This window comes from Alexandromys fortis, unplaced genomic scaffold (genome assembly GCF_014885135.2).
Source record: "Alexandromys fortis isolate MF-2015 unplaced genomic scaffold, M_Fortis_MF-2015_v1.1 scaffold_28, whole genome shotgun sequence".
Lineage (NCBI taxonomy): Eukaryota > Metazoa > Chordata > Mammalia > Rodentia > Cricetidae > Alexandromys > Alexandromys fortis.
Genome location: NW_026067901.1, coordinates 13,573,662 through 13,599,010, shown reverse-complemented (window position 1 = coordinate 13,599,010; position 25,349 = coordinate 13,573,662). Strand labels below are relative to the sequence as shown.

General features: G+C 55.2%; 1 protein-coding gene across 7 annotated transcripts in view; it reads right to left on the bottom strand.

The window, feature by feature from the left end:
- Window positions 1–25,349, bottom strand: part of Shisal1 (shisa like 1) — a 60,398-nt gene that overhangs the window by 18,466 nt on the left and 16,583 nt on the right. For 5 of the 7 annotated variants that reach the window (XM_050130635.1, XM_050130610.1, XM_050130586.1 and 2 more), the window contains exons 2-4: window positions 16,903–16,998; window positions 13,743–13,956; window positions 3,199–3,516 (exon numbers count right to left, since the gene is read on the bottom strand). In XM_050130635.1, coding sequence (XP_049986592.1) covers window positions 3,199–3,516; window positions 13,743–13,956; window positions 16,903–16,969 — 599 coding nt within the window. In that variant the 5' untranslated portion in view covers window positions 16,970–16,998. Of the gene's footprint in view, window positions 1–3,198; window positions 3,517–13,742; window positions 13,957–16,902; window positions 16,999–18,935; window positions 18,957–25,349 lie in introns of those variants that run through there. The other 2 variants (XM_050130627.1, XM_050130594.1) reach the window with 2 other exon arrangements.

Genomic DNA, 25,349 nt, shown 5'->3' with positions numbered 1-25,349 from the left:
GACATTCAAAGTTCCTCCAGGGATGGGTGAGGTCCACTTAGGGAATCCACACTTCTAGCTGGTGACACCCAGCCTGGGACAGGTGTCCCAGGTGTCTTAGGAGGCAGATGTCCCAGTAGAAGAGGGACCTCCATACCCACGACATAGGCTCCAGCATCAGCCATCCTGAAGTCCATGTCCTGCCCAGCTCGCTGGCCACTGTAGTTCCCTTGGGCCTCAGTCTCTTGTACTGACCTGAAGACACTCATCCTGCAGGACTGTTGGGGAGAATCAGCGGGTCACCAGAACAGAGAAAGAGCCTAAGAATCTGAACAAAATTCCTCTGTAAAATTCAATGAAGGCTTGAGTCTCCAGCTCACCCCAGGCTCCCCTATTCCCTAACTCCGTTAGAGCCATGGGTCAGGACAGCTGGCTGGAGCGCCCTATGCCTGGCTGTTCGATTGGCACCTGGTTCTGCCTTTACCAGGCAGTCACATTGCTCAAGAGGAAGATGAACAGGGAGTGTGCTCACAGGGCTTGAAGGACCAGGGCTGTGCTACAGCCCCCAGGGGCGCTCCAGTACTGCTCCGGATGTGGCAAGAATTTAGAAAGGACCCAAAGCTTATTCACCAAGCCCCAGTTGGGAGTCACTTACAACCAGGTGGTGGCCCTGCTGCTAGCCGGATGGTCAATGGTGCGGCTTTGCCTCCCCCATAGCAGGGCAGGGCTGCCCAAGGCCTGGGCAACTGAGGCCACACACAGCTGCCTGGAACTTGATCTTGCTGGAGCCTTAGACCTGCCCTGCCCAGCTGGCCAGCTGGCCACCTGCCCATGAGCCTCAGTTTCCCTAGAGGGTCCAGATCTACCATTCATCTCAGTTTACAGAGAGCCTCCCCAGGGTGAGGCGATGTATGGGGCCTCCATCATACCCTCTTGGTGATCTGGCTCCTCTGCAGGAGGCTTTGTACTCCAGCGAGGGGAGGGAGGCTGTGTCGGAGAAGCCAGGGAAGCAGGCAGCCAGGATGCCGAGGTCTTCCACACAAGTCAGGGTGAAGAGGGCAAAGCAGCAGGCTGAGCTCAGAAGGTGGCCTCCAGAGTCCTGCACCCCATCCCTCTAGTCTCCCAGGGGACCCTGGAGTAGCAAAAGAGGAGGTTCCCCATGGCTGCCCAACCCTTTCCCCTGTTTCTCCTCTGACAAAACTGAAGCCTCATCGCTTGTCACGGCACATCCAAGGGCTAAAAGGGCCCAGGAGGTGATGTGTGAATGTGGCCGGTGACTAGAACATTCCCTCACAACACATCACAGCTTCTAGGCCATGATTCAAATGGACAATCAGGTAGCTTCAGACACAACTTCCCAAGTCTGTAGAGGGAACCAGGAAGGCAGGGACATGTGAGCTCCACAGTCTGTGAGTCCCAAACAGCTAGGCAGACATCTTCCCTCAGTCTCTATAAATTCTAGCTTTGTACAATTCCGAGCTCTGGGCACATCCTTGACACCCCCTCTACTCCTGCATCCCGAAGGTGCAGCGTGGCACTTGGCACAGAGTCAGTGCACAACAGGTTCACATTGGTGCAAGCCAGTGTGGGAAGGGGGAACACGGAGACAGACACAGAGCTCACAGCGGGTAAGCCGGGGACACCGGGGGCAGAGTTAGCGACTCAGTACATCTCCAGGCACCATGGGCCTCCATGCAGGCCAACATCCCAGCTGTGAGTATAGACACTAATAACCTTCATCGCCTTGGAGGCAGGTGGGGACTCCACCAAGATGTCTCCCAGTGATTCTCCAACCAGGGTGCCAATAGGCACCCTACCAGACCCTCTTGGCCAGTGAACTCTGGGTGGTCACAGACGTGAGGTACACACTTTGGAAAGTTCTGCCATTGGGCACAGTAAACAGATTGCTTCCTGTCTAGTTTTCCAGGCATCTGTGTCTGGCTCCCCACCTGAATGGTGGCTCTCCACACCCTCCCCTCCTGCTTCAGGAGCCAGCCCAGGGCCCATCCGAGGGAAGACAGACAGTGACTGTCTCCTACATGATAGACAGGCAGTTACTCGGTCCATAGGCGCAAGAGCCTGTAAATGCATCTGACTAATTAATTATTCATTCTATTCATTATTAAAAAGGTCACTACCTGGGAGCCGCTCCAGCAGTGGCTAACAAGCTCGCCTGTACCTCCCAGGAGAAGCAGCAAAGGTTCACCGTGTGCCTACTATGCACCAGGCACCCCCAGAATAACCCAAGAAGGGGTACACAGCTTTGACTTCTCACGAGGACTGGGAGGTCAAAGGACAACACAACAGTGGAGGTCATAGCACTGGGAAGCAGCAGAGACAGGCTTATGCTGGTCAGTCCCCCGCAGAGCCCTGTGGTCACTGTGCTGGGAGGGGTAGGTGGCCAGTCACCCTCAGAGCCTGGTGGTCACTGTGCTGGGAGGAGTAGGTGGTCATTATCCCACAGAGCCCTGTGGTCACTGTGCTGTAAGGTGAGGGCCATGGGCAAGAAGGCTCAAGATGACCTTGTAGCCTGGGCTCCTGGCTGTGACCCCAAAAGATACTGTGCTCAGAGTCCGAGGACCCAGAGTCTGTACCCACAGCTACTGCCTAGGCCCCCAGGCTCTGTCCACCCAAGACCCTGGGCCGAGGAGCAGGCCATGCCCGTCTCTGTCCTTGGGCTGGTTGGCCCCATGCGACAGCTGCTCTCAAAGTCCTCCGCTCTGGGCAGCAATGCTGCCACCCCCACCATCACCATCAGCCTAGAGATAACAGCTGCCCGGATGATGAAACCAGACCTGGCCACCCTCAAAGCCAAGTCCTTGTTATACCACCTCCCTTGCCAGTATCCTTCTCTCCCCAGCGTCGCCACGGGACAGCCTGCCTGAGTCACCTCCAGGTACGCAGAGCAAAGGAGCTAAGGGCTAACTAGGTTTATTTCCTCCTGGAAATTCTCCCTCAGGTCCCTGACGAGCTTCCCTTTCTTTTGACCAAACCACAAGAACACGAAAAGCCGTCCAACTTCCCCCTTCATCTCGGAAACTCGAGTGACAACCTGTCTCATTTTTTGGCTTCTCCTCTAGACACACATGTGCCACCACAAGTGGCTTCAAGTCCTCCTTGGCAAACAGTAAGGACGTCAAACAGCCTGGTCGCCCATGATCCGAATGCAGCAGCAGTACCAACATCAAGTCCACCCGAGCTGTTATTGCGAACACTCACCAGGCAGATGAGCTTTGGAAGGCCATCAGGGGTGGGCTGTGTGTGTCTCCCCGCAGCGTGTGCACGGCCTGGGGGGCTTGTGGCAGGACACCAGGGGGAGGCTGCGGCTGCGGGGCTGGCTGTCCCGGCCGAGGGGCTCGAGCAGGGTTCCCCCACCGCCGGGGGTCCTGTTTCATCCACCGTCCGTGGATGCCCCACCGGGTCAGGTAAACCTTGCAAATGTCGTAGTTCATGGCTGAATAATAGAGCAGATCCAGGACCAGCAAGGTGAGCACGAAGAAGCCGTAGATCCACACTCCCAGCAGTGCTGTGTAGTTGCTGGGGGAGGAGAAGCAGAGACTGAGCCACACTCCCAGCAGCCCCTGCTCCGCCAGCATCCGCCGCAGGATGACAGACAGACATCGCGGGTGGTTCACCCCACCACCTGCCTTGTCTCCCTCGTACCCCATGTCCACTGCCGTGCCCCTGCCCTGTGTTCTAGGGTCCTTCCCCGATAGGCACTCTGCAAGAGCTCTGAGCTTTCTAAGCTGTGCATTGGGGACCCCATAACTAGGACCCCTACTTCATCCTACTTCTCCCTGTATGTGCTCTGGCTTCCTGCTGGCTTTGTGCATACGCATGTTCCGTGCATACCAACATGCCCCGGGCACTCCTGTTCCATCTCGCCTGGCCTCACTCCCAAGGGCAGAAGCTGGAGGCCTGTCATTGCCTTGGGGCACACTAAACCAAATCATACCCCACGTACATCAGAACCCCATGCTATCTGCTCTCTGAAGGGGTGCTACACCTCCAGGCCATGTGTAGAACTCCCTTCCCTATTGTCTGTGACACCCACGTCAGCTCAGCACCCACCCTTGCTGAGGTCCCTTCATTCTGATCACAGGGAAACCTTAATCTCCTCTATGACTGTTTTTTTTAAGCATAGGGCTTTATGTAGCCCTGAGCTTGCTATGTAGCCAAGGAGAACCTTGAATCTCTGATACTCCTGCCTCCACTTCCAGAGCACTGGGATGACAAGGGCTTGGTTTGGGTAGTGGTGGGAATGGAACTTGGGGCTTCAGGCAGGCAGGCTTGGAAACACTGCTCGCTGAGCCCCTCCAACAACCTTCTATTTCCCCACAGAGGTCACAGTCACCCTGCAGAGGTAGCAAGAGCCCTTTGGATTTAGCACTCCAATCTCAACCAGTGGCAAGCCCTGCTTTACAGGTTGGTTAAGCACTGAAGCACACACCTGGGTCACTTCCATCCCAGGGCCTTTGCGTAGGCCATGCTGTCTGCCAGGCAGCCTTTCCCACATCCCCAACCCCTCCCCCTCTGCCCAGCTGTTCACGGTACCCTCAGGTGAGACTCTCCAAAACCCCCAAGACTTCATTAAAGCCGTCCTCTCCTCTGGCCCCTGTCACCTGTGGGCATATGTGTCCTCCTTACACCCCTTCTCCCAGGTTGGGGTCTCAGTTCCAGGTTTGCCACTGCCCCTGGGCTGCTGAGCTCTTGACAGCACCCGCCAGGGACTGGGGCAGTTTAAAGGAACTGGTTTATCCATGGCTCAATTGACACCCACCTCAGTCTCTCCCCTGCCGTGGGCATCTGCTCGAGTGGGTGTGGGCCAGCCAGAGTGTGGAGAAGAGACTTCCACTCCAGGGGGACCTGTGGCTCTGTCCAGACAGGACCCTTGAGTGCTGCAACACTTGGAGGCCCTGTCTGCGTCTGGGGCTCCTGCCTGCCTGACCTAGGAGTCTCGATTCCTTTGTCTGCTTTGCCCTGTAGTCTATGAAAAAACACCACCCCCCATCTCTGGGTCCATAGTGTATAGCCTTAAGTCTCTCCTCAACATAGATTCCTGGCTCTGTATCTTCTCAGGCAGGCCTCTAGCTCCAGTTGGGGTCTCTGGTGGTGAGGCGGTGGCTATCCCCTGTCCAGCCCTGTCAGGATGGAAGCCACTAAACCTACTTTCATTCTCTGCTCAGGGGACTGTTTCCCAGCTGGTCAAGTGCTTAGACTGAAGATTTCCCTTCAGAGTCAGGGCAGTGGAGGAGAAGGCAAGGCTAATGGTGAGGCTCTGATAAGCTGTGCACCTGAAGCTTGGCAGCCTCAAGACAGGTGTTCAGAATTCAGTACTCAGGACTTGGGCTCAGTCCCCAGCAAATGCTAAACACCAGAAGCCTTAGCTGCTTCCTGCAACCCCACCTCTCAGACAATACCAAACGAAGGTGTGAATGACTGACAGCCAAGCCCTGGGCTTTTTATTAATGGATACTAGCTTTGCCTGGAAGCGTCAGGGCACAGCAGAGAAAGCCTGCCAGAGGAAAACGGCCAAGAGACCAGCTCAGCCCTTACGAGCTGGAGTCTCACGGGAGACAGATGTCTAGGTGGGCTCTGGTCCCAGGCACCCATCTCTCCCCAGATTTCTCTCTCTTGCAGCCCCCATGGCAGGGCTCTGAGAACCAGGCTGTTCCTGGTGGTTCCCATGGCAGCAGCCTGGGGGCTGAGGAGGCGGGGAGGGAGCAGGGCCGTTCTCTGCAGATGCTGCTTGGCACCCAGAGCAGGAGGGGTGGTGGCCATGCCTGGAGCTAGGAACACTCTAAAAGTGAGCGCAGGGCAAGGGCAGCTGGAGGTCCCTCTGCTCTGCGTGGTGCTGAGAAGGAAGGAAATGGACCTGCCATGCCTAAGGGGGAAATTGGGCAGTGAGAGCCAGCTCTGAGGGACCAAAGTCTACGCTAAGATCCCCCAGTCATTCTTCGGAGCACCTGGGCCAAACCCAACACAAACAGCTCCAGAGGTGTCCCACCCAAGACTTGGGGACCAAGCCACCCCAGCTGTGATGCATCTCTGCTGGGTTCAACTCCCGACCTAATGTGCACCCAGAGATTCTGGGGCTAGGTCACAGCTTGGCCATCAGGAAGCCTCCAGGAGCTTCTGAGGCCACCCTGGGGCCTGTTTGCATTTGCAAGACTGTTGCCCTATGAGACTGGGGACTCCCTGAGGGCAGGTAGGGATCAAACTTGTCCCTGCATGTCCAACACAATGTAACGGTGAGGACACGGTGAGAACTGAGGAAGGGCAGAGCATGGATGGATGTGAAACTGACCAGTGCTGGCCAGGCGTTAGAGCTGTGTGAACGGCATACCCATGGTAAGCTGGGACACTTGCAGTTCTGAGCTTGTGCCTCCGAGTGATGACCCCATTTGACGGAGGAGCCCACAGAATCAGTCACCACACACAGTGGTGTCACCACTCACAGTGGCTAATCCACTCTGGTTTTATAGAAGTGGAAACTGAGGTTCATCTCCTCGAGACTATGGAAAGTGAATTTTCCATTGTAAGGGTGACCAGGCCACTTTCCACAGCGTGTTCTGTGTTAGGGATGAATCCGGCAGAGGGCTGTTCCCATTCCCACCCAGCCTACCCCACTAGCCGGCCAGCGATGCCACAGCCAGGGTCTTCCTGCTCTGGTTGACTAGGGCATTGTGCCCATGACTTCACTGTGGGGATGAGGATTTCCACCCCAGGCCAGGAGTTTAGAGCCAGGTCCCTCCAACCTGAGAGTATGCTAAATCCTGAGAAATCCCAAGGTCAAATCTGGGACAGACACCAGAGAGGGAGTGCCCAGCTTCTGTGCTCTGGTCCAGACTCCACCTGTACCAGGAATTAATAACAAGTCCTGTCCCCTCTCCCCGGAGCGTTTTGCCTAACGAAAGGTCGCTGTTCCACCCGTGTGCATGGCTTGGTTGTACATGTCTGCAGCAGGACAGTCTCCCCGTCTGCCTGTTCATGCTTGCTTCCATGGAAGGCACTGCCTACAGGAAACATGCCCTGTGTGTGGCAGGTGGGGTGCCAGGACCGCAAACCTCTCCGCAACAGCTTGCAGCCCCCAGGCCATACCCTCTCAGGCCTGCCAGCTGCAAGGATTTGAGTCTTTAATTTTTAAAATGTAATTTGAAATATGCAATCTGGAAATTAACTGCATCCAGATGCCAGGGCTGCCACACACACACACACACACCGCCCCGCCCTGCCTGCCTGGAGGGAGAAGACGAAAGACAGAGGCCCAGGTGGGGCATCTGTGACCCATCCGCCCAGCCTCAGACAGTGGCAGGCGCCGTGTGCGGGACTGTGTGACTCAGCTTTCTTGGGGTTTCTAAAGCAATGATAGAACCTTAGCGCTGGAGGAGTCACAGTATGTCTGCGGAGTGGAGCAGCTACGTCAGCAGACAGCTGCAGCCTGGCCTGGCCTGGCGTGGAAATCCCCATCCCCACTACAAAGTCATGGGAACGATGATCCAGTCAACCGGAGCAGGAAGACCCTGGCTGCAGCATCCCTGGCCGGCTGGTGGGGTTGGCTGGGTGGGAATGGGAACAGCCTCCTGCGGAGTTCATCCATAATGAAGGCAGGATACACTGTGGAAGTGGCCTGGTCGACCTTCCAGTGGGGACACAGGTTCCACAGGTGGGAGCCCCTGGGACCCAAAGTCGGTTATTCAAAATTCACTTTCTATACTCTTAGGGAGATGAACCTCGGTTTCTGTTTTGAAGGAGGATTGATGACATGTCCTACTTTGGGGGTGTAACCATGAGACTTAGCAAACTGACATGAAGTCCTGGAAAGAGAACGGACCTTGGAGGCTGGGGCTGCAGCTCAGCCAGTAGAGTTTTTCCTAGTTGCACGAAGCCCTGCGTTTTATCCCCATTACACAAAAGGTTCATGTTGGCATATGCCTGTAACCTCAGCACTTGGGCAGGCGGAGACAGGAAGATTAGGTATTCAAGGTCATCCTAAGCTACACAGAGTTGGTAACTAGCCTGGGCTACACGAATCCCTGTCTCAAACAAAACAGAAAGAGACAGAGAAGAAACCAATGAAGGCAGGCTCAGGTGAAGCCAGGGGTGGCAGCAGATGACTGGGATCCCAGCACTCAGGAGGCTGAAGCGCAAGAATCTAGCTAGTTCATGACTAGCCTGGGCTACAGAGTGTCTCTAAACAATCACAAATAAAAGGAAGTACTCAATAGGTCTAGGCCCAGACAGGCACGGTATCTTTTTTAAGGCCACACATCAAGACAGAGGTCAGTCAATGCCATTGTGTGTGGCACAGATCTGAGTCTTGGGTTTAGTAACCTGGGAGGTAGACTTCACTTCTACCAAAAACGCCGTTTTCCATACTAAGGAGATGTCCCAGTGGAGTTAGCTGCTGTCTCTTCTGGCCCTGTTGCTAATACGCTTTGCCAAAGGGCTGGGCCACAGGGCCAGGAAGCAGCATGCTGCATACAAGAGCCAGCTGGACCCAGTGGCACATGTAGACAAGGTCCCCGAATAAACCTATAAACACCTCTCTCCAGACTGGGGTGGAACCGGGTGTGATGGGGCTGGCACTGGCCAGAACCATGTGAGCAGAGGTGCCATGGCCATTCCTAGGGGGAGCCATCAAATGCCACAAGTGACTTCTTTGTCATTGACCCTCTCCCGTTGCCACAGATCATCCTTCCCTAGATGAGGACCACTACACCAGCCTGGGCCATGCCAGTCCATGTGCAGAGCCACCAGTGTCCCCGGAGCCCATCACCTCAATGCAGCTGGATCCAGGTGACAGCTGGACAGATGTTACTGTGGCCTTGTGTGCTGCGTGGTTTCAGACACTCTTCCACCCTCTCTGGGCCTCAGTCCTGGCAACTGGGCTTGTTTACCTGTAAGCACTCTGTATGGGTGGCAGGGAAGCCCTGGGGGTGTCTATCTGGAGTGTCCAGGCAAGGAACCATGGTAGCGATAGAAGATCTTTTCAAACATGATGATGTGTAAGGAGCTTGTATGCCTGACGAGCTTTGGCGGGACTGTGTGCCTGCGTAAAATGATTCAGTGATGCCCACCCTACTCTGGCAAGCTAGGGTCACTGTTTAAAGCATGCTTCAAGATGCCAGGAGGCCAAGGAAGAGGCCATGTGGGGGAATCAGGGTGTTGGGGCTCAGGCCAATAACTCCACACTGCGGAGCATCACTGTGGCTACTGAGAAAGGAGGGCTTTGGCAGAGCCCGGAAAGAAGAGGCCTTGACAAGCTGGTGAGGCCCAGGAGTGTCAGCTTCTCTGTCTCGCTGGAGACCCCAACCCTACACCTGCAGGCCCCTCTGTTCAAGCCACCTCCTGGTATCCTGTCTCGAGAGAGAGTGAGAGAGGCAGAGAGGGAGAGACAGAGACACAGAGACAGAGGAATAGAGAAAGAGAGAAGCAGAGACAGAGAGAGAGGAAAGAAGGGAGGGAGGAAGGAAGAGAAAGAGAGAGAGGCAGAGAGGGAGAGACAGAGACACAAAGAGAGACACAGAGGCAGAGAGATAGAGAAAGAGAGAAACAGAGACAGAGAGAGGGAGAGAGAGAGGAAAGGAGGGAGGGAAGAAAGGAGGGAGGGAGGAAGAGAGAGAGAGAGATTGAGAGAGCACAAGAACTAACTGATCTCTCTGGCAACTCTAACAAAGGCCTCTCCTGACTCGTCAGGGGCAAGGCCTGTCTGGGAGGGGTGCAGGGGTGCCTGGCTGGCCCTAATTTGGCCCTTGGCTGCCTGCATGGCTGAAAGCAGGCATCTTGCTGTGGTGGTGGAATTGGCAAAGCAGTCTCCTTTCATTCCATGGCTTGCCTTTCTTCCAGGCAGCCGGAACCGCCACACACCACTCTGCTCATCCAAAAAACACAAATAAATAAGGCAGTGGCTTCGACTAGGTCACCAGCCCACCTCCTGCTGACTCATAGTGGAGAAGGCGGAGCCTGCACTCTGAACAGGGCCCTCTGGGGTCACCACCACTTGCTTGAACCAGCAGGCCGCATCCGCACAGGTTTGGATCTGCCTGAGGTTCTGGGTCTCCAGCCTCAGTGGAGATGAGACAGCTTCCCTGGCTTTGGACAAGGCCCAGCTTCCTGTACATGTGTATGGAGTGACAGAACAGGGTTCCTGTGTCCCTAGCCTTGACACTTGCCATCACTTGGTGGCCTAGGACAAGAGACCTCGTCAACAATTTTCTGGTCTGGCCCTTCTTCTACTCAAGAGCCTATGAAGCTGATGGAGACTCCAGGCCCAGGGTGTCTGTAAACCTGGTGTGGCAAAGGCCTTAAACAATAGTACAGCCAACTGGTGGTTTCCCACCAGGAGCCCACCCGACAGTAACCTTCTTGGGCTCCGTTTCAGCTGCCATCCTGACTTCTGCTTCCAAAGACTCATCCTCAGTCGCATCTCTGCTACTGACTCTACCTGGAAGCCAAGCCCCGCGGCAGTTCCCTGGCCTGGACCCTCCCCACAAAGTCCCTGGGCCTGGAAGCAGGAGAGAGGGCTCCCATAGTCCCTCAGTGGGGTTTGCTTCCCTCACAGGCCACATTCTGGCTTCTGTGGCTGATTAGGTCCCCAGAGGCCTCGTCTCAAGAACAGGCCTGGTGATACAGAGACAGCTCAGAGCCCTCCGGAAAGGATTCTGGTCCCAACCAATTGGAAGGCCCTGCCCCTGGCTGGGGAACCCCATTCCTGGCTGGGAGGCCCTGACCTTGGCTGGCAAGCCATGTCTTATCTGGAAGGCCAGGACCAACAAGGTCTCATCCCTCTCCCCCTGTCCTCTGCAAGGAGTTTGCCCAGAGTAACCTTTCCCTCCACCTGTGTCTACTCCACTTTTCTTCTAAGTCTGGCTGCCTCATCTCCCTTAGAAGAGGTGCTAGCTTGGGGGTGAGGAGCAGGGCCCAGCTGCCTGCATGGGCTCACCTCACATCCCCAGAGGGCCAAAGCTCTCATCTGTGGAAAGTGGGGGTATAAGGAATATGGCTCCTTACAAAGGAGGATGCCCTAGGATAGCAGACCCCACATCTGTCTGTAGGGTGTGTACGGGATGCTCCCGACATCTGGCAGGTAGAAGTCAGAGAAGGTCCTACAAGGCGCAGACCTAGATGACCTCACAGCAAAGAATGACCAGATCCCAGCATCCGGGTGCCTTGTGGGCAGTCCCTGCCTGAGCCTCTCCCCTAAGGTCTGCCTCTAATTAGAAGACTCTCTGGAGTTCCTAAGATGCCTTCCAGAGTCCTAGGATGACTGTGGTCCCCACTCTCCTTGTGTGTCAGACCAGCTGTGGCTGGGAGTCCCATGGCCTGCACAACAGGGCAGGCAGCTCAGACTCATGGGTGCTATATCCAGGTGTGCTTCTGAAGGCTGAGGAATTAAACCTCCAGCTAAGCTTCAGAGATTCACTGTTCCCACTCCCTCTGGCAGCCAGCAACTACAACCAGGCCCCTGCTTGTGGGAAACCCTGTGTGAGCAGATTATAGAAACCTGTGGGCTTCTCAGGAAGGCTCCCAGACCCCAGGTGCCAGACCTCGAGGAAGTGTGGCTCTGGGGCTTTCACAGGCTCCCATAGCACCCTGGAGTCCCAGCCTCAGCCCTGTCCTACACTGCTTCCTCGCGGAATTAGCCCATGGTCTCACAGAAGGCTTAGGCCAAATTCCAGACTTGGTTCCAGCCCTGCTGTGATGGACGGGGACTTGCTGAGCTGCTTCACACACAGGATTATTCCGAGGCCCAAACAGATGGCAGGATATTCAGAGGGAAGCACCAAGCATCAGAGAAAGGAGTTCTCAGGAACTGGCCACAGTGGGAGGAGGAGGAGTCTGGATGGGAGTCAGAGAGTCTGCATCTCCTGCCTACCCAGAGGAAAGCAGCACCTTCTCCAGTGTGAGCAGAGTCTGGTAGCAAAACCTCCAGCCCCAGCGTCAGACAGAGGCAGAGGCTCTGCTCCTCGGTACTGCTGCTCCCAGCACTACCAGAGATCTTGTCTACAGCCACTCCATGACACCCCTACCCAGACCCCTATCCTGCTTCGGCACCAGGATTTAGCCTTGTATGTACTGGAAAAAGATCTGAAGCTTCCTGTAATGTCAAGGAAGATAAGAATGCCTGAACATTGACCCGTTTTAGAGATACTTGTCTATGAAGAAAGAAAGAAAGAAAGAAAGAAAGAAAGAAAGAAAGGAGGGAGGGAGGGAGGGAGGGAGGGAGGGAGGGAGGGAGGGAGGGAAGGAGGGAGGGAAGGCAGGAAGGAAGGGAGGAAGAAAGAAAGGAAGGACTGAGGCCAGAAAATGTGATCATAAGCCTGGCGTCAAGGCCATTCAGTGACCACAGGTCTAGAAGGCTGCATGCAGGTTCTGGGGCTGTCCTGGGAGCCCCTGCATTGAAAGCAAGGAAGAAGGGACACAGAGTGATTGCTTCCAAGTGGCATAACTGGAAACTGGAGAGAATCCATTGAAAAAGTGTTACGAAAACTGAGGGGGAAATTCATAAATAAAGATCACTAATTTTTATCATCTATAGTCAGAAGAGGAAAGGGAAAGACGCTATTTCTGACAGCGACATGAAAAGAACAAGCAGAAACAAATGCGGACAGCATGCATGACTTCGCTACGAGGAAAATCAAAAGCATTGCGAAAGAAAATTTGAAGGGCTGGGCTTAGCTCAGTGATGAAACACTTGACTAGAAAATCTGAATCAGTGGGCAAAGAAGCTATGTCCACCCCCCCCCCCCCCCTTTTTTTTTCTTCAAGACAAGGTTTTTCTGTGTAGCCCTGGCTATCGCGGAACTCACTCTGTAGACCAGACTGGCCTAAAACTCAGAGATCCACCTGCCTCTGCTTCCTGAGTCCTGGCATTTAAGGTATGCACCACTACCAACCAGTGAAGCTCTGTGTTCTTGAGGACAAGCAGCAAACATGGCGGGGGGGGGGGGGGGGAGAAAGAGAAGAAACAATACCACAGAACTTTTTTCTTCTATGAAGCTGTAACTCAGGAACTGCAGTAGAAGAGACCAATAAGATTTTTGGTTTTGTTTTGATGGGGGAGGGGGAGCAGGAGACTCACATAAACTCAGGTGTTAACAAGCCCAGCGTAATTAAACCACAGAAACATGAAGACAGACCAGAAGTCAGCTTCTCATACATGTTACACCAGCATATGACATGTACCAGTGAAGGTCATGAAACTATGACACTCTGCCCTGGGACCTGTGTGCAGCTCATCATAGCCATAAGGTGAGTTTGAAAGTCACACCAGCAGACAGAAAGAGGGCAGACAGGCTGGGCTGTGATGGCGCACCCTTTAATCCCAGCACACAGGAGACAGAGGCAAGTGGATCTCCGTGAGTTCAAGGCCAGCCTGGTCTACAGAGTGAGTTCCAGGACGGACTCCAAAGCTACACAGAGAAACTCTGTCAAGAAAACAACCACAGAAGGAAAAAAAAAAAAAAAAAAAAAAAAAAAAAAAAAAAAAAAAAAAAAAGGAAGGAAGGAAGGAACCAGTTCAGCAGGGACACAGGGCCTTGTTGGACTCTGAAGGTGATATGTACCTCTCGGGCTCACAGGCTTGACCTTGGTCAAGACTTACTTGGTCCCCAGCTGGTGGAACTGACCTTTAGGACAGGTTAGGACACTTGTTAGAAGAAGTGAGTCTCCAGGACTCAGCCTGGAGTCTTTATTAGAACCTAGGCCCAGGGCAGGTGTGGGCAGTGGCTGGAGCAGTTGGGAAGGGGGATGGTACTCACTTGTGCATGTAGCCCTCGGGGCCGGCCGTGAGGTTTGCCTGCATGACAGCCTGGAACTCTGTCTCGTTGCAGCAGTATTTGAAGACTGTGTTGTTATGGTGACAGCACAGGACGAAGGTCTTGTTGTCTGAGAGCCGGGGGCAGTGGAAACCGAAGTGGTAGCGGCCTTTGTGGTCTGTGTAAGGCTCACAGACCCGGAAATGTGCGGACAGGACTGGAATATAGAGACACCAGGCTCACCAGGGTCCCCTTGGCAGCCCACAGGTGCCCCCAGAAGGGACTGGCAGCCTGGTCCAGGGTCCTGCTGGCTCCACCCTTCCCTAGGACCTCTTCATGGTCCAGGAAGAGCTTCATCTCCACCCCAAAGCCTCCTGGACCCCTGGTCCCCAGCTCTGTCACAACAGTTTGACTACTGTATCCCAGGCTGAGTTCTCCTTGAAGCCCTCCTCTCATCTCAGCCCTTAGTGACTAGACACTATTCTGTGTACCAAGGGCTCCCCTCTTAATCCACATGGCTACCCTAACAGGCAGGCTTGTGATGTCACTTCGCAGGTAGAGAAACTGAGGCTCAGAGGCCTAACAGACTTGGTGGAGCTGGTCAGTGGTGATGACCCAGCTCCTGCAATCTCCCCCCACCTCCAGCTTGCTCCAGAGTAGGCTGGGTGTGAGCCAGGCTCTCCTCCTTGTCAGCCTACGTTGAGCTGTAGGACCTAGGGTCTACTTGTACTGAAAGTGCCAGCTCCTCACCGTCTCGCATTCTAAAAGCTGTTGCCCCAGACCCGAGCAAGGTCTTATCTGGGTCCCACACATACAGCGCTGTGCTGGCCCCAGATCGTCCCTCCCTGGCCAACAGAAAGAGGCCCCTATTCAACCTCCTCTGCTGCAAACCAGGATGAACTGATAGTGATAAACAGGACCAAATGCGAACAAAGCAACAATGGAAAAGCTGGAGCGGCTGTCTCTGGCTTAATTAGTATCTTCATGAAGGGCTCACTGTATCTAATTTGTATCGCTGAAAAGGGGCTTCTTGGCGCAGGCATCTCCCAGGCACAAAGGCCCTGGCTCCTTAGAGCTCCCACGAGAAGCACTGTCGGCTGAGAGGTTATTAGATTGCAGCCCACACAGCGCCACCGCAGGGGACCCCAGCAGGCCAGCTGGCAGGGGGTGGGCACCCTGAGAGCTGGCGCCTAGGCTGGCTCCAAAGGCCCTTCCCAGAAGGGCAGTTTCTCCTTCTGTGGTCACGAGTGGGAAGGTAGTGGCTCTCCAGGCTCCAGCCCACTCTTGTTCTTGAGAAGAGCCCTGCCCAGGAACACAGAGGCTACTTGTGTGATGCCCCAAGGAGACATGCCACCGAGTCCCATTTACTCCCATCACACAGAAGAGAAAAAGCGAGGCTCAGAGCCTTGGCTCCCCAAGCATGCTAATCAAAATGGAGGCTCTTTGCCCCCTACTCAGCTCTTTGTCCCCGTGGGGTGGGGTAGCGGGGGAGCAGGTTTCGATCTATTCTGACATGCCCCTGCCATGGGGATGTCCATGTACTTGGGCTGGAGACCTCTGCCCCAGAGCAACTGCACATAATGGGATTCACGGGGAGGGGCAGAGGAGAGCACTCAAGTACCATGGCTTGGCTCTTGCATGATTTGAAGCTCTGTTGTGGCTCTGTGTGCTCAGTGTGGGCACCTGGGGATGCTGGACACACCTAGAGTGCCAGCTGAAAGACCACGCCTGGCTCTGTCTGGGACTAGCCCCTGGCCATGAGACACAGCACAGAGCAGAAGGCTGTCAGGCCTTTGCGGAGGTAATTGTCAACACAGGAGAGATGGGCAGGTACTGCCCAGGACCCGGCTTGCAGCCCCACAGCCATCCCTGGATGCTCTGGACACTGGCCTTAACCATTTGCCAGTGACCAGAAGACCTTGCAGCTTCCTCAGGGATAGAGGAGCCCCAGACTGGGACCAGGATTGCTGGGTGGATGCCCTGGTGGAGGATGGTACCCCAAGCTCTTAGCCACCCCCTGGGACTCCTCCCCTTGTTGGAGAAGGATCAGCACCCCTGTGGTGGAGACCCCAGGGAGCTCCTTGAACACTTTCAGTGCAGTCTCACTACCTCCAGCTTACCCTAGCACTTGTGTGAACCCCAGTTCCGGAATCAGCTGTTCTCCGGTTGTGTGACTTCCACCCACTTGCCTTCACTGAGTCCCTGACCTCAGTGGTAACAAGAAGTGACTGGTTCTTTACACCCAGATTAATGAGGACCAGCCTCCTCCCCGCCTCCATTACAGGAGAAGAGCTGGGGAGGTAAGGACCAGACCAGGGTCCTCCATCACATGGGGAAGAGCTGGAGCGGGTATTCTGGTCTCAGCTTGCCCTCTACTCTGCTCTCCTGCGAGTCCTGTCCCCATCCTAGCTAGCCCCTTCACGATCTCTCTCTGAGCTACAGCCCAAACAAAGTGTGAGAGAAGGAAGCCACCAGTCCTAAGCCATGACTTGGCCACAGTGTGGGGAGGTTCAGAAAGGAGAGAGCCACACACAACAGACAGAAAGAGACAAAGACACACGAATAAGAGAGATATGAGGGAGAGATATGGGAGAAACAGACACATAAGAGAGAAACCTAGAGAGGTAGAAAATATACAAAGAAACAGAATGGCTCAGAGACAGAGGAGGAGAGAGGGCGAGACACAGACAGACAGGGCCATGAGAGGCTTTATGTAGGGCCAGACTCAGATTAGGTCCTGGCTGTCCAGCTGGGCTGTCTGTTCTTGGCTCAGGTCTAGGTTGGAGGCACGAAGGGTCTGGTTCCTGTGAGCCCAAGACTGCCTGTGGTGTCAGTCCGGAGACTGACTGGTATCGGGAGGGTGTGGCTCCAACATCTTAAGTCTGAATCCTGGCCCCTCTACTAGCTGTGTTCTCCAGCCCCAGTTTCTCACCCATCCAAGAGGTGGATCGGCATCGTCTACTTTTGACTTACAGAACTAGAGGAACAAATGTGAGTGCAGGCTCCTGGCAGCTCCATTGCCCCCAGTATCCAACAGCTCATCCCTGGGTGGGAACCAGCATCAGGAGACGAAGATACCCTGTCCTGTCGGCATGCAGAACCCCAGCTGCAGCTCTGGTCTGGAAGGGACCCCCACTTCCCGCTAGCCCCACCGAGGTTTTACCTGCAGGAAACAGCAGAGAGAATACTGCGAGAACGTTCCGGGACCGCTGGCCACAACTGGTCATCATCCGGCTGGCATTGACCCGTCCGGCGCTGCCTGTGTAAGACACAGAGAGTCACGGCAACTGTCTCTCCACACTTGCTTTGTTGCCCGCAGAGGAGGGACAAGCAGACAGGCAGCAGCCGGCAGGAGCGTGCGGGGAGCCGGGGCGGGCAAATAGAGGATGGAAACACCTCCATCCAATTTCCTCTCTGGAATGGATGACCTTCCCCCAGCAGCCCCGTCACCTCCTTTGCTTTTCACAGCAAAATGAGACTTAATCAAAGGATGCCGACGGCTCAGGTGGTGAAATCACCATCTAAAGTGTCCAGGAGGAGGGGGGACGACAGGTCTACTACCTCTGCCACCTCAGGGCTTGAGACCCTTGCCTCCCTGCTGTGTCTCTAAGGGTGGCTTCCATTAACCTTTCTGTAAGCAGACACTGGCCAGGCCACCCTTCTGGGCACAGGGAAAACAGCAGCTGATAAAAGAGGAAGCAAACAGTGGAGAAGGAAGCCTTCTTGGATGGTGTGTGTCCCAGTGTGGAAGCCACGACACTCACAGGTAAGCAGGGGACAGTGCTGGGAGACTCGGAACACAGCAGAGGCTCCAGTGTGTACTCATACCCCCATACCCCCACACCCACAGTCTTTATTTACAGCACCCCAAATAACCTAAGATTCCACAGGCATGGGGGGGGAGGTAAAAAAAAACCCATGAATAGACACAGTGGAATATTACTCAGCCTTAAAAAAGGAAGGCACTGAGCTGGGGGAGTTATGCCTAGCATGTGCAAGGCCTTGGGTTCAATTCCCACCACTGTAAAAATGAGAGGAAGAAGGCTCTGAAACACTCTCCGATATGGAAGAATTTGCTGGCTGTTGTGTTTGGTGAGACAAGACAGACCCAGAAATACAAACGTGGAGCGATTCAGCTCGTTCTCACTGGGGCAATGTGCCTAGAATCGTCATGTCTGCAGAATCAGACACCTAGAACTTGGTGATCACAGTCCACATGGTGCATGGGTAGGCTGTAGACTCCCATCCCTGCCATCTTCAGGGTAGGTCCCTGCCCCTTCACATGGTGCTAATGTCTCCACAGCAAGGATTAGCATCCCAACGACAGTCAGGGACAATGCCCTAGTACACTGTCAAAAACATAGCTCAGCGTGGGAAGGGCCATGCCCAGGCCACAGAGAGGTGTCCCTCTCTCAACCCACACTGTCCCCAACTCTTACTCAGCTTCTGCGGCTGACTTGATGCCACCCTGCCCTCAGGTGCTCTCCACCTAATCACAGAGAGCAGAGGGGATCCAACTCAGGCTGCACCCAGTGAACAGTGTACTCCGTCTCCCTAAGTATCGAGTCAGGGTTGGCTGAGGGCCACTGGGGTGATCTGGAGGTTGGCAATTGGCTAACAGTCTCTAGGTCAGGCATGGATGTGAAGAGCCCTTCTCCCAGTAGCCTGGGGGCCATATATAGGTACCTCTAGGAACACGTGCTGACCTTGGGCAAAGCTCGATGATCAGACACACGTCACAAAAGCTCAGCACTGTGTGTCCTGGTGGTGGCACAGCCCCTAAGGGCCTGTACCCCCTCCTTCTATTCCCTCTTAAACTGTAAGCTGCTTAATTGCTCTGAGCTTGGCCTCCTGCCCCTGGCCCTGCTGGGAGGAAGAGCAGAGATTAAGGCTTTTGAGAGCACTTAGGAGAGGATTTCCATATGGAAACCCACAGGGTCAGCTCCAAAAAATGGACAAATGCACTGTGAAGAGAAAGTACCTCTGAGATGCCCACACCCCCTGGGAGGGGGGTGGACTCACACTACAGACTCAGAGGAGATGGAGAAGCCTGGGGAGGCCGGCTGGGTGTTCAGATGCCCATCCCCCATCTCCAGCCTGTGGAGCCAGGCTGCCCCACTGCTGTCTCTGTATCAAGGAGGGACTGGGGGGGGAGGGGTTGAATCTAAGAGCTGCTGAGCACCCACCACAACCCACCTCTCAGCTTCCACTCCCAGCAAAGATGCTGAGGTTGTTCTTCAGGCTGGGGTGAGTCTGAGTCCCGCCATCTTGGAGTCACAGATGCACTGCCCCCTCTGGGATGTTTGTCCTTATTCCCACTTGCCCATCAACCTAGACCTGTGGAACCTCATGCTCTCCTGACACCAATGTGTTAATTCACTTACTCCGCTGCTAGGCTCCTCAAATGGACTCAGAGCTCAGTCTACCTCCCCTGGGTTTGGTTCTGAGCACACGGGGGGAGCAAGTCACTGTCCACGGTGCGGGCTGTTCCTGGTGTCTACAGCCGGACTTTTCAGGGCTCACTCCTGGGTTCCTCTGTCAGGTCAGAAGGGCCCTGGGCTAGGACCTGACTGCAGGGCCCAAGCAGCAGGCTTAGCTTAGGGTTCCCAGGCCCTGAGGGAATCCTGGCCCCACAGGATCCCAGCCTCAGATCCTCAGGCCTCTCTGGGATGGTGGCATGCTGCTGCCCTCAGGGCCGGGCCAGCTGTGTACACTTCTGTCTGCAGGCCCAGCAGGTCCTGCCCGTGCTAAGTGACCATGTGGCCGAGTCTGACTGTGAGGCAGCCTGAGATGATCTCACGGACTTAATGGTCTTCAGCTCCATGGTCCAACTGAGCACTCGGCCCCCACCTGGGTCTGGCCTCAGAGAAGTAAATCAGAACTGAAGGCCCTGGCTGGGAGGGGGTATCACACTGTCAGATACTCCCACCTGGGACATGCAGAAAGTGACATCCGCTGGAGAGGGGGTCGGGACTGAAAGAGGGCTTATCTCCCCTCTGCCATGCCTCTGAGGCCTGTGCCACCCCCACTCCCCACCCCCATGGCTGCCTTATGCTGACTGGGTCCTCACTGAGCATGCTCTGTAAGACACACAGACCAGTTCAGCAAAGAGGAAATGAAGGCTCAGAGAGGTGGAGTGACCTGCGTAATCTCACATAGTCACTCAGACAGGAGGCAAAGAGCAATCTACCTCTAAATGCCTAAACAGCCAAAACAGCGTGGAGGCCTCGCAGGGAGCGCATGGCACCAGCTCATCTGAGGTTTATCCTTGTGTGTTCCAGCACTCTGAAAACCAGTCAGCTGCCTAAGATGGTAGCTCTGCCGCCAACAATAAAACCTCTGAGTAGTCCTAGAGTGATGTGGGACTTCCCTGGCTGAGGGTCCAGGATCACGGTCGGCATGCACCGCCGCGGCCCACCCTCTCCACGGGTCAGCTGGGGACTGTTGCTCTGAGATTTCAGGGTTATTTTTAAACGCCGAATTTGGCGAGGCTGGGAGGGGAGGAAGAAGGGCATGTGAAGAGAAACAGGCCTTGATGAGACGGATGAGACCCCACCGCCAAGAGTGGATCTGTTTTTCCCATCAGCAAGGCTCAGCAGGGCAAGGGCATGGTGAACAAGGGACAGAGGGACAGAAGGGACATACTGGGGGCCTCACCAGTGGCCCATGACCTGGACACTCAGCTACCTCTGGCACTTCCTGCTGCCTGTCTTCAGTCTTACTGTCAGCCTGTTGGGTGTGAGCAGGGTGTCCAGATGGCCTAGAAGGTCAGGGTCAGCCAGGCTGGGTGACGCCCTCCAGGCCAGTCACTCTGCCTGGGGCTACTTTCTGGCTCTCTGACACCTTTTGTAACCCACCACACCTCTAGTGATTGGGAGAGCCACCTTCAATCTGCTGGGCCCTGGAACAAGGGTTGCTGTGCTGCCCCCAAGACTCTGCCTATAGCATGAAAGCCTTGCACAAGGCTGCAGCCAGTGTTCCAGCCTTTATCTCTCAGCCTCAGCCTGACAACCCAGCTCCCAGGCAGGCATGGTCCACATTCCACGGTACACACCAGACCACTCGCCCACCTTAGGGGTCAAGGCCCTGCTCCCCACTGGGGCCTTGGCTCTACCTCACCACCCCGAATCACCTGTTGCATAGACTTCTGCCTCCAGGGTCTATGGCTCCCTTGAACCTTTGCAGATGTTGCCTCCCAAATCCCGGGCCACCTTCCCCCACCCAGCAGCTGGGGTCAGAGGCTCGAAGGGCTGAGTCTACTTGCAACTTTCATTTCAGATTCTCGCCCCTCAAGAGACCCCCCCAACCATCCAGATGCATGGGAAGAGACCGTGGGCCATGCGCTCGTGTGGTTGGCATTCCATCTTAAGAGTGAAGTGAGGGGGGCTGGAGAGATGGCTCAGAGGTTAAGAGCACTGTCTGCTCTTCCAGAGGACCTGAGTTCAATTCCTAGCAACCATACGGTGGCTCACAACCATCTGTAATGAGATTTGGTGCCCTCTTCTGGCGTGTGGGCATACATGCCAGCAGCACATTGTATGCATAATAAATAAATAAATCTTAAAAAAATAAAGAGTGAAGTGAGGGGCAAGGGGCCTGTTTCTCTGCAGACAGGAGCCACAAGGACAGTCATTAGCCGGATCCAGTCCCTGGAGCACATTGAGAAGCCAAAAGCTGCGGGGAGGGAGTTCTCCTATGTGTTCCAAGTGGCCTCAGGTGGAGGCCCAGAGTCTTGCCTGTACTGGAACCACCCATGCCCAGGTGATACCGGGATGTCCATTATCAGATCTGCCTGTGTGGCTCAGGACAATGTTACCTTGCTGCCAAAGCAGCCATTGTATCCCATGAACACCTGATGAGCTGCCACAGCGAGTCACACAAAACTGACAGGCAAAGTCCCATGGCCATGGATGAAGGGCCTGGAAGGAATTGGCATTAAACCAGTCATGTGATGAGCTAGTGGTTAAACCTGGGCCCCACTGCTAGCGGTAGTGATGTTAGTGATAGCATAAATAATTCCACCAGGCCCTTCAGAGTCTCACTCAGAGTCCTGTGGGTAGCATCGCTGTGGCCGGATGGGAACCATAAACAGGGGACACAGGGGGCAGTTAGCAGGACCCACCTGGGTTGGCACAGAGCCCAGCATCTCCCCCACTCCCCTTGGTTCACCATCCCAGTCTGGGCCAGAGTCCATGTGTGTGGGCGGAGGGAACAAAGGGCCAGAAAAGAAGTGTCAAACCTGGGCCCACACTCCAGAAACCAGGATGTGAGGCCACAGGGACACGGGTCCCTGCACGCTCAGACACACACATCAAGACAACACATATGTCTGCATGTCTGCTCAGCATATATACAACCCAAGAAACATACACGCACATACACCACAACCCAGAGGTGTGTACACGTATACCCAAGGCCCAATAGCTGCCACAGTCTTGTGTAGACAGTGGTCATTCAAGTGCGCAGTGCTGTTCCCAGCAGTCAGCCTGATGTCAGCTTCCTGAGTTTTGGTTTTTAGGACAATATGTACCAGGAACTTGGGACACGTCACCGTGAGTTTGAAGGTAGATCAAAGCTTGTACCTCTGATCTGTCTGAGGCAGTAGGAGGCATGAGGGTGAGTCTCCTTACTGTGCGAGCCAGAGTGGGGTGGCTGCAGTATGGGTGGGGGAGGAGGCAGGAGAGGTGACCTACCAGCAGGAGAGGCGACCGGCTCCAACCAGGATGCGTGGTCAGCTGTGGGAGGGGTCGGCCAGCTCCTCTAGGACTCATATTACCCTAGGACAGCTAATATGAGTCCAGCCCTGTCACCCCGTTGAGACCTCGTTGCTTTGGCTCTATGTCTTTTGGGGCAGTGGGTGTGGCTCACAGTAGGCATCTCCCAAACCCGTGCAGAGCTGGCTGAGTGGAACCACGAATCTCCTTTTATGAAACCCACAACCCGGAGCTCAGAGAGGCTAACAGTTGTTACAGAGTCGGAGGGTGGCAGACTGCAAGCTGAGCTGAGGCTGCCGAGTCCCAGCTACAGAGGAACTCATCAGATTGGGGTGCAGGCTCAGCTCTGTGTCAGTACAGGTGGTTTTGAAAGAAAGCCTTGGCACTAGCTAGGGGAGGCAGGGCAAGCTGCTTTATGCTTTACTGGTCTGTTTCTTGGTGTGTGACAGGGCACTCCTGCCACCCACCTTGTGGAGGGTAATAAGACTAGACAGGGTCCTGAAGCTGGCGGGGCAGCAGACACAGCTGGCAACGGCTCAGAGCTCATAGGCAGAACTCTTTGCATGCAGCTCCCGAAGGCAGTGATTAAGTCCTGAGGGGCTCCATGCCCCCTAACGAACGTATGGTATGACCACGCCAATGCCACTTCAGCTCTCCCTGGCTCTGCTGGGCTTTTCCTCAACCCCCATGGCCTTTACTAAACTGGCTGGTGAACGGCTTCACAGTCTGGACGTCTCCCAGACTTCTAATTCCACCTCTGTATTTTGCAAACAGTAGGCACTAAATAAGTATCCATTTTTTTTCTCCTTAGAATAGGAGCTCTGCAGACACTCTGGACATTGGCAAAGCTTTAGAAACTTCTAGATTAAAAATAAACAAAAAAATAGAGGTAAACAGAGGTACGGTGAGGATGGCTAGCTCGCTGTGCCAGGCCCCCAGTTTGGAGCAACCTGAATCTGCAGCAAAGGGTCCCAGCTCCAGGGCTAGTGGGTCAGGCACAGTCTCCGAGCCTCAGAATGCAGGGTATTATCTTCCTGTCAGGTGAGGGAGGGGAGAAGGCTCTGTACACTGGCGTCTAACCGGGGAAGAATGCAGCTTCCCGCCTCCCTAAGTCCCCACTTCCAGAGAGGAGTTTATCCCCATTTAAGGCTCCCTTCCTTCCTTCCCTCAGCGTCTGCTCCCCACCTCACAGCCAACCAGGCTTTAGAGGTTCCACGTTCTGAGCCCAACCAGGGCTGCTCCACCTGCCCCCTTCAAGAACCTCCCCACTCTACACCCATCAACAGTTCCATGTGTGCCGCTTGCCAGATGTTTGAGGCATTCCCCCCACCCCCGCCCCGCCATCCTGCTTCACAGGGGAGGAAACTAAGGCCTGAAGAAGCTAGGCTGTGTGGGGCTGGCTACCTGTGGCTTTCCAGGCCTGGTGAAGGAGCACGGGATGTGGGGGGGGGGAGAGAAGGGCTGCTCTTCCCCACTGGGCCTCAGTCTCCCTCTGCTCCGGGTAAATGGAAGATCTGGCTGAAATGACCCCCGGCCTTTTCCGTATGGCAGCTTCTGCCTCAGGCCTCCCAGCAACCAGCTGTTCGGAGGAGGGGAACCAGCCTCAGGAACCCCAGGCACAGAAAGAGATGTGACTTGAGGAATATCCCTTACAGTGACAGGAGGGAGGAAAGGCGGGCTCACCCACGGCCTATCAGAATGTGGTCGGTCTCCTTCAGTGCTGGGGGCCTTCTCAGGGAGAGGAGCAAGGCCCTGTGCTTGTTTCCTATCTATAATGGGGCAGCCCACACATCCTAAAGGACATGGGAAGGGCTAAGGAGGAGATGAGGCATTGATTGACTCATTCATTCATTCATTCATTCATTCATTCATCTCCCCATACACTCAATCCTTCATGCTGCACATGAGCCTAGCCTGGGAACCACAGGCCTCCAGGGAGCTATACAGGTAAGACTCTTGAGGGCGAAGGGAGGGCCTAGACTGGCCTAGGTCAAAAGTCCTAGAAGCTGAGGTCTGGTAGGTAAGTAGACCCAAGTCAGACCAGAGGAGACGGAGTCTGTGTGGGAGGGCACACTGCCAGCAGCGAGCCCAGCCGTGCCAAGGCCATGAGGCAGGAGGTGGATCTGAACCTGTGGGTGTAGGGTGGGAAGAGGGCGGTGAGGCTGGAATCGCAGGCCAGCAGGGCCTGGTGAGTGCTGTGGACACAAGGAGGACACCGCATGCTTCATGAGAGTCACCCCACGGCGCACAGAGACCCACAGCTCACAGAGACCGCCAGCACCTCCTGGGGAGGACAGGACAGGGAGGGTGGAGAGGCTGCGCCATTGAATACCTGCTGTGTAGTAGGGAAGGGGCTCAAAAGGAGGCGTGATGCACTGTCCCCCCTCCCTCCTAGAGACCTGATCTGTCCCCACTGTGTTCAGCCTAGTAACACTGGGCTGGCCTACTGAAGGAAGAGAAGGGCATTCCTAGACACTGGGTTGGGAGGGGACCCTCACGGAACAGTGCCTGTGTCCAAAGCCAGCTGTCACCAGGGTCAGAGCTCCTAATGCCAGCCAACTTTTCAGAAGCTGAAGAAACGGGAAGGCCTGGATCAGCACCTGGTTCCCTCCCCCACCCTCCCCTCCGCCGCTGGCCACATCCTCCGGGTCCATAGATCAATGGAGCATACGACTTACCCTGCCCACCTCAGGCCTGCAGCTCTCAGCACATGCCAGGCCTGGGTCCCTCACCTAGCTCTCTCTTCTGAGCCACCTTCCACGCTAGGCTCTTGCATAAGGACACAGAGGCACAGAGAGGGTCAGCACTAGCCCAAAGTCACACAGCAAGGGGTGGCAGATTTAGGACATGGACAGGTCATGAGCCAGCTGTCTGTGCACCCCTGGGGAGCTGCCCC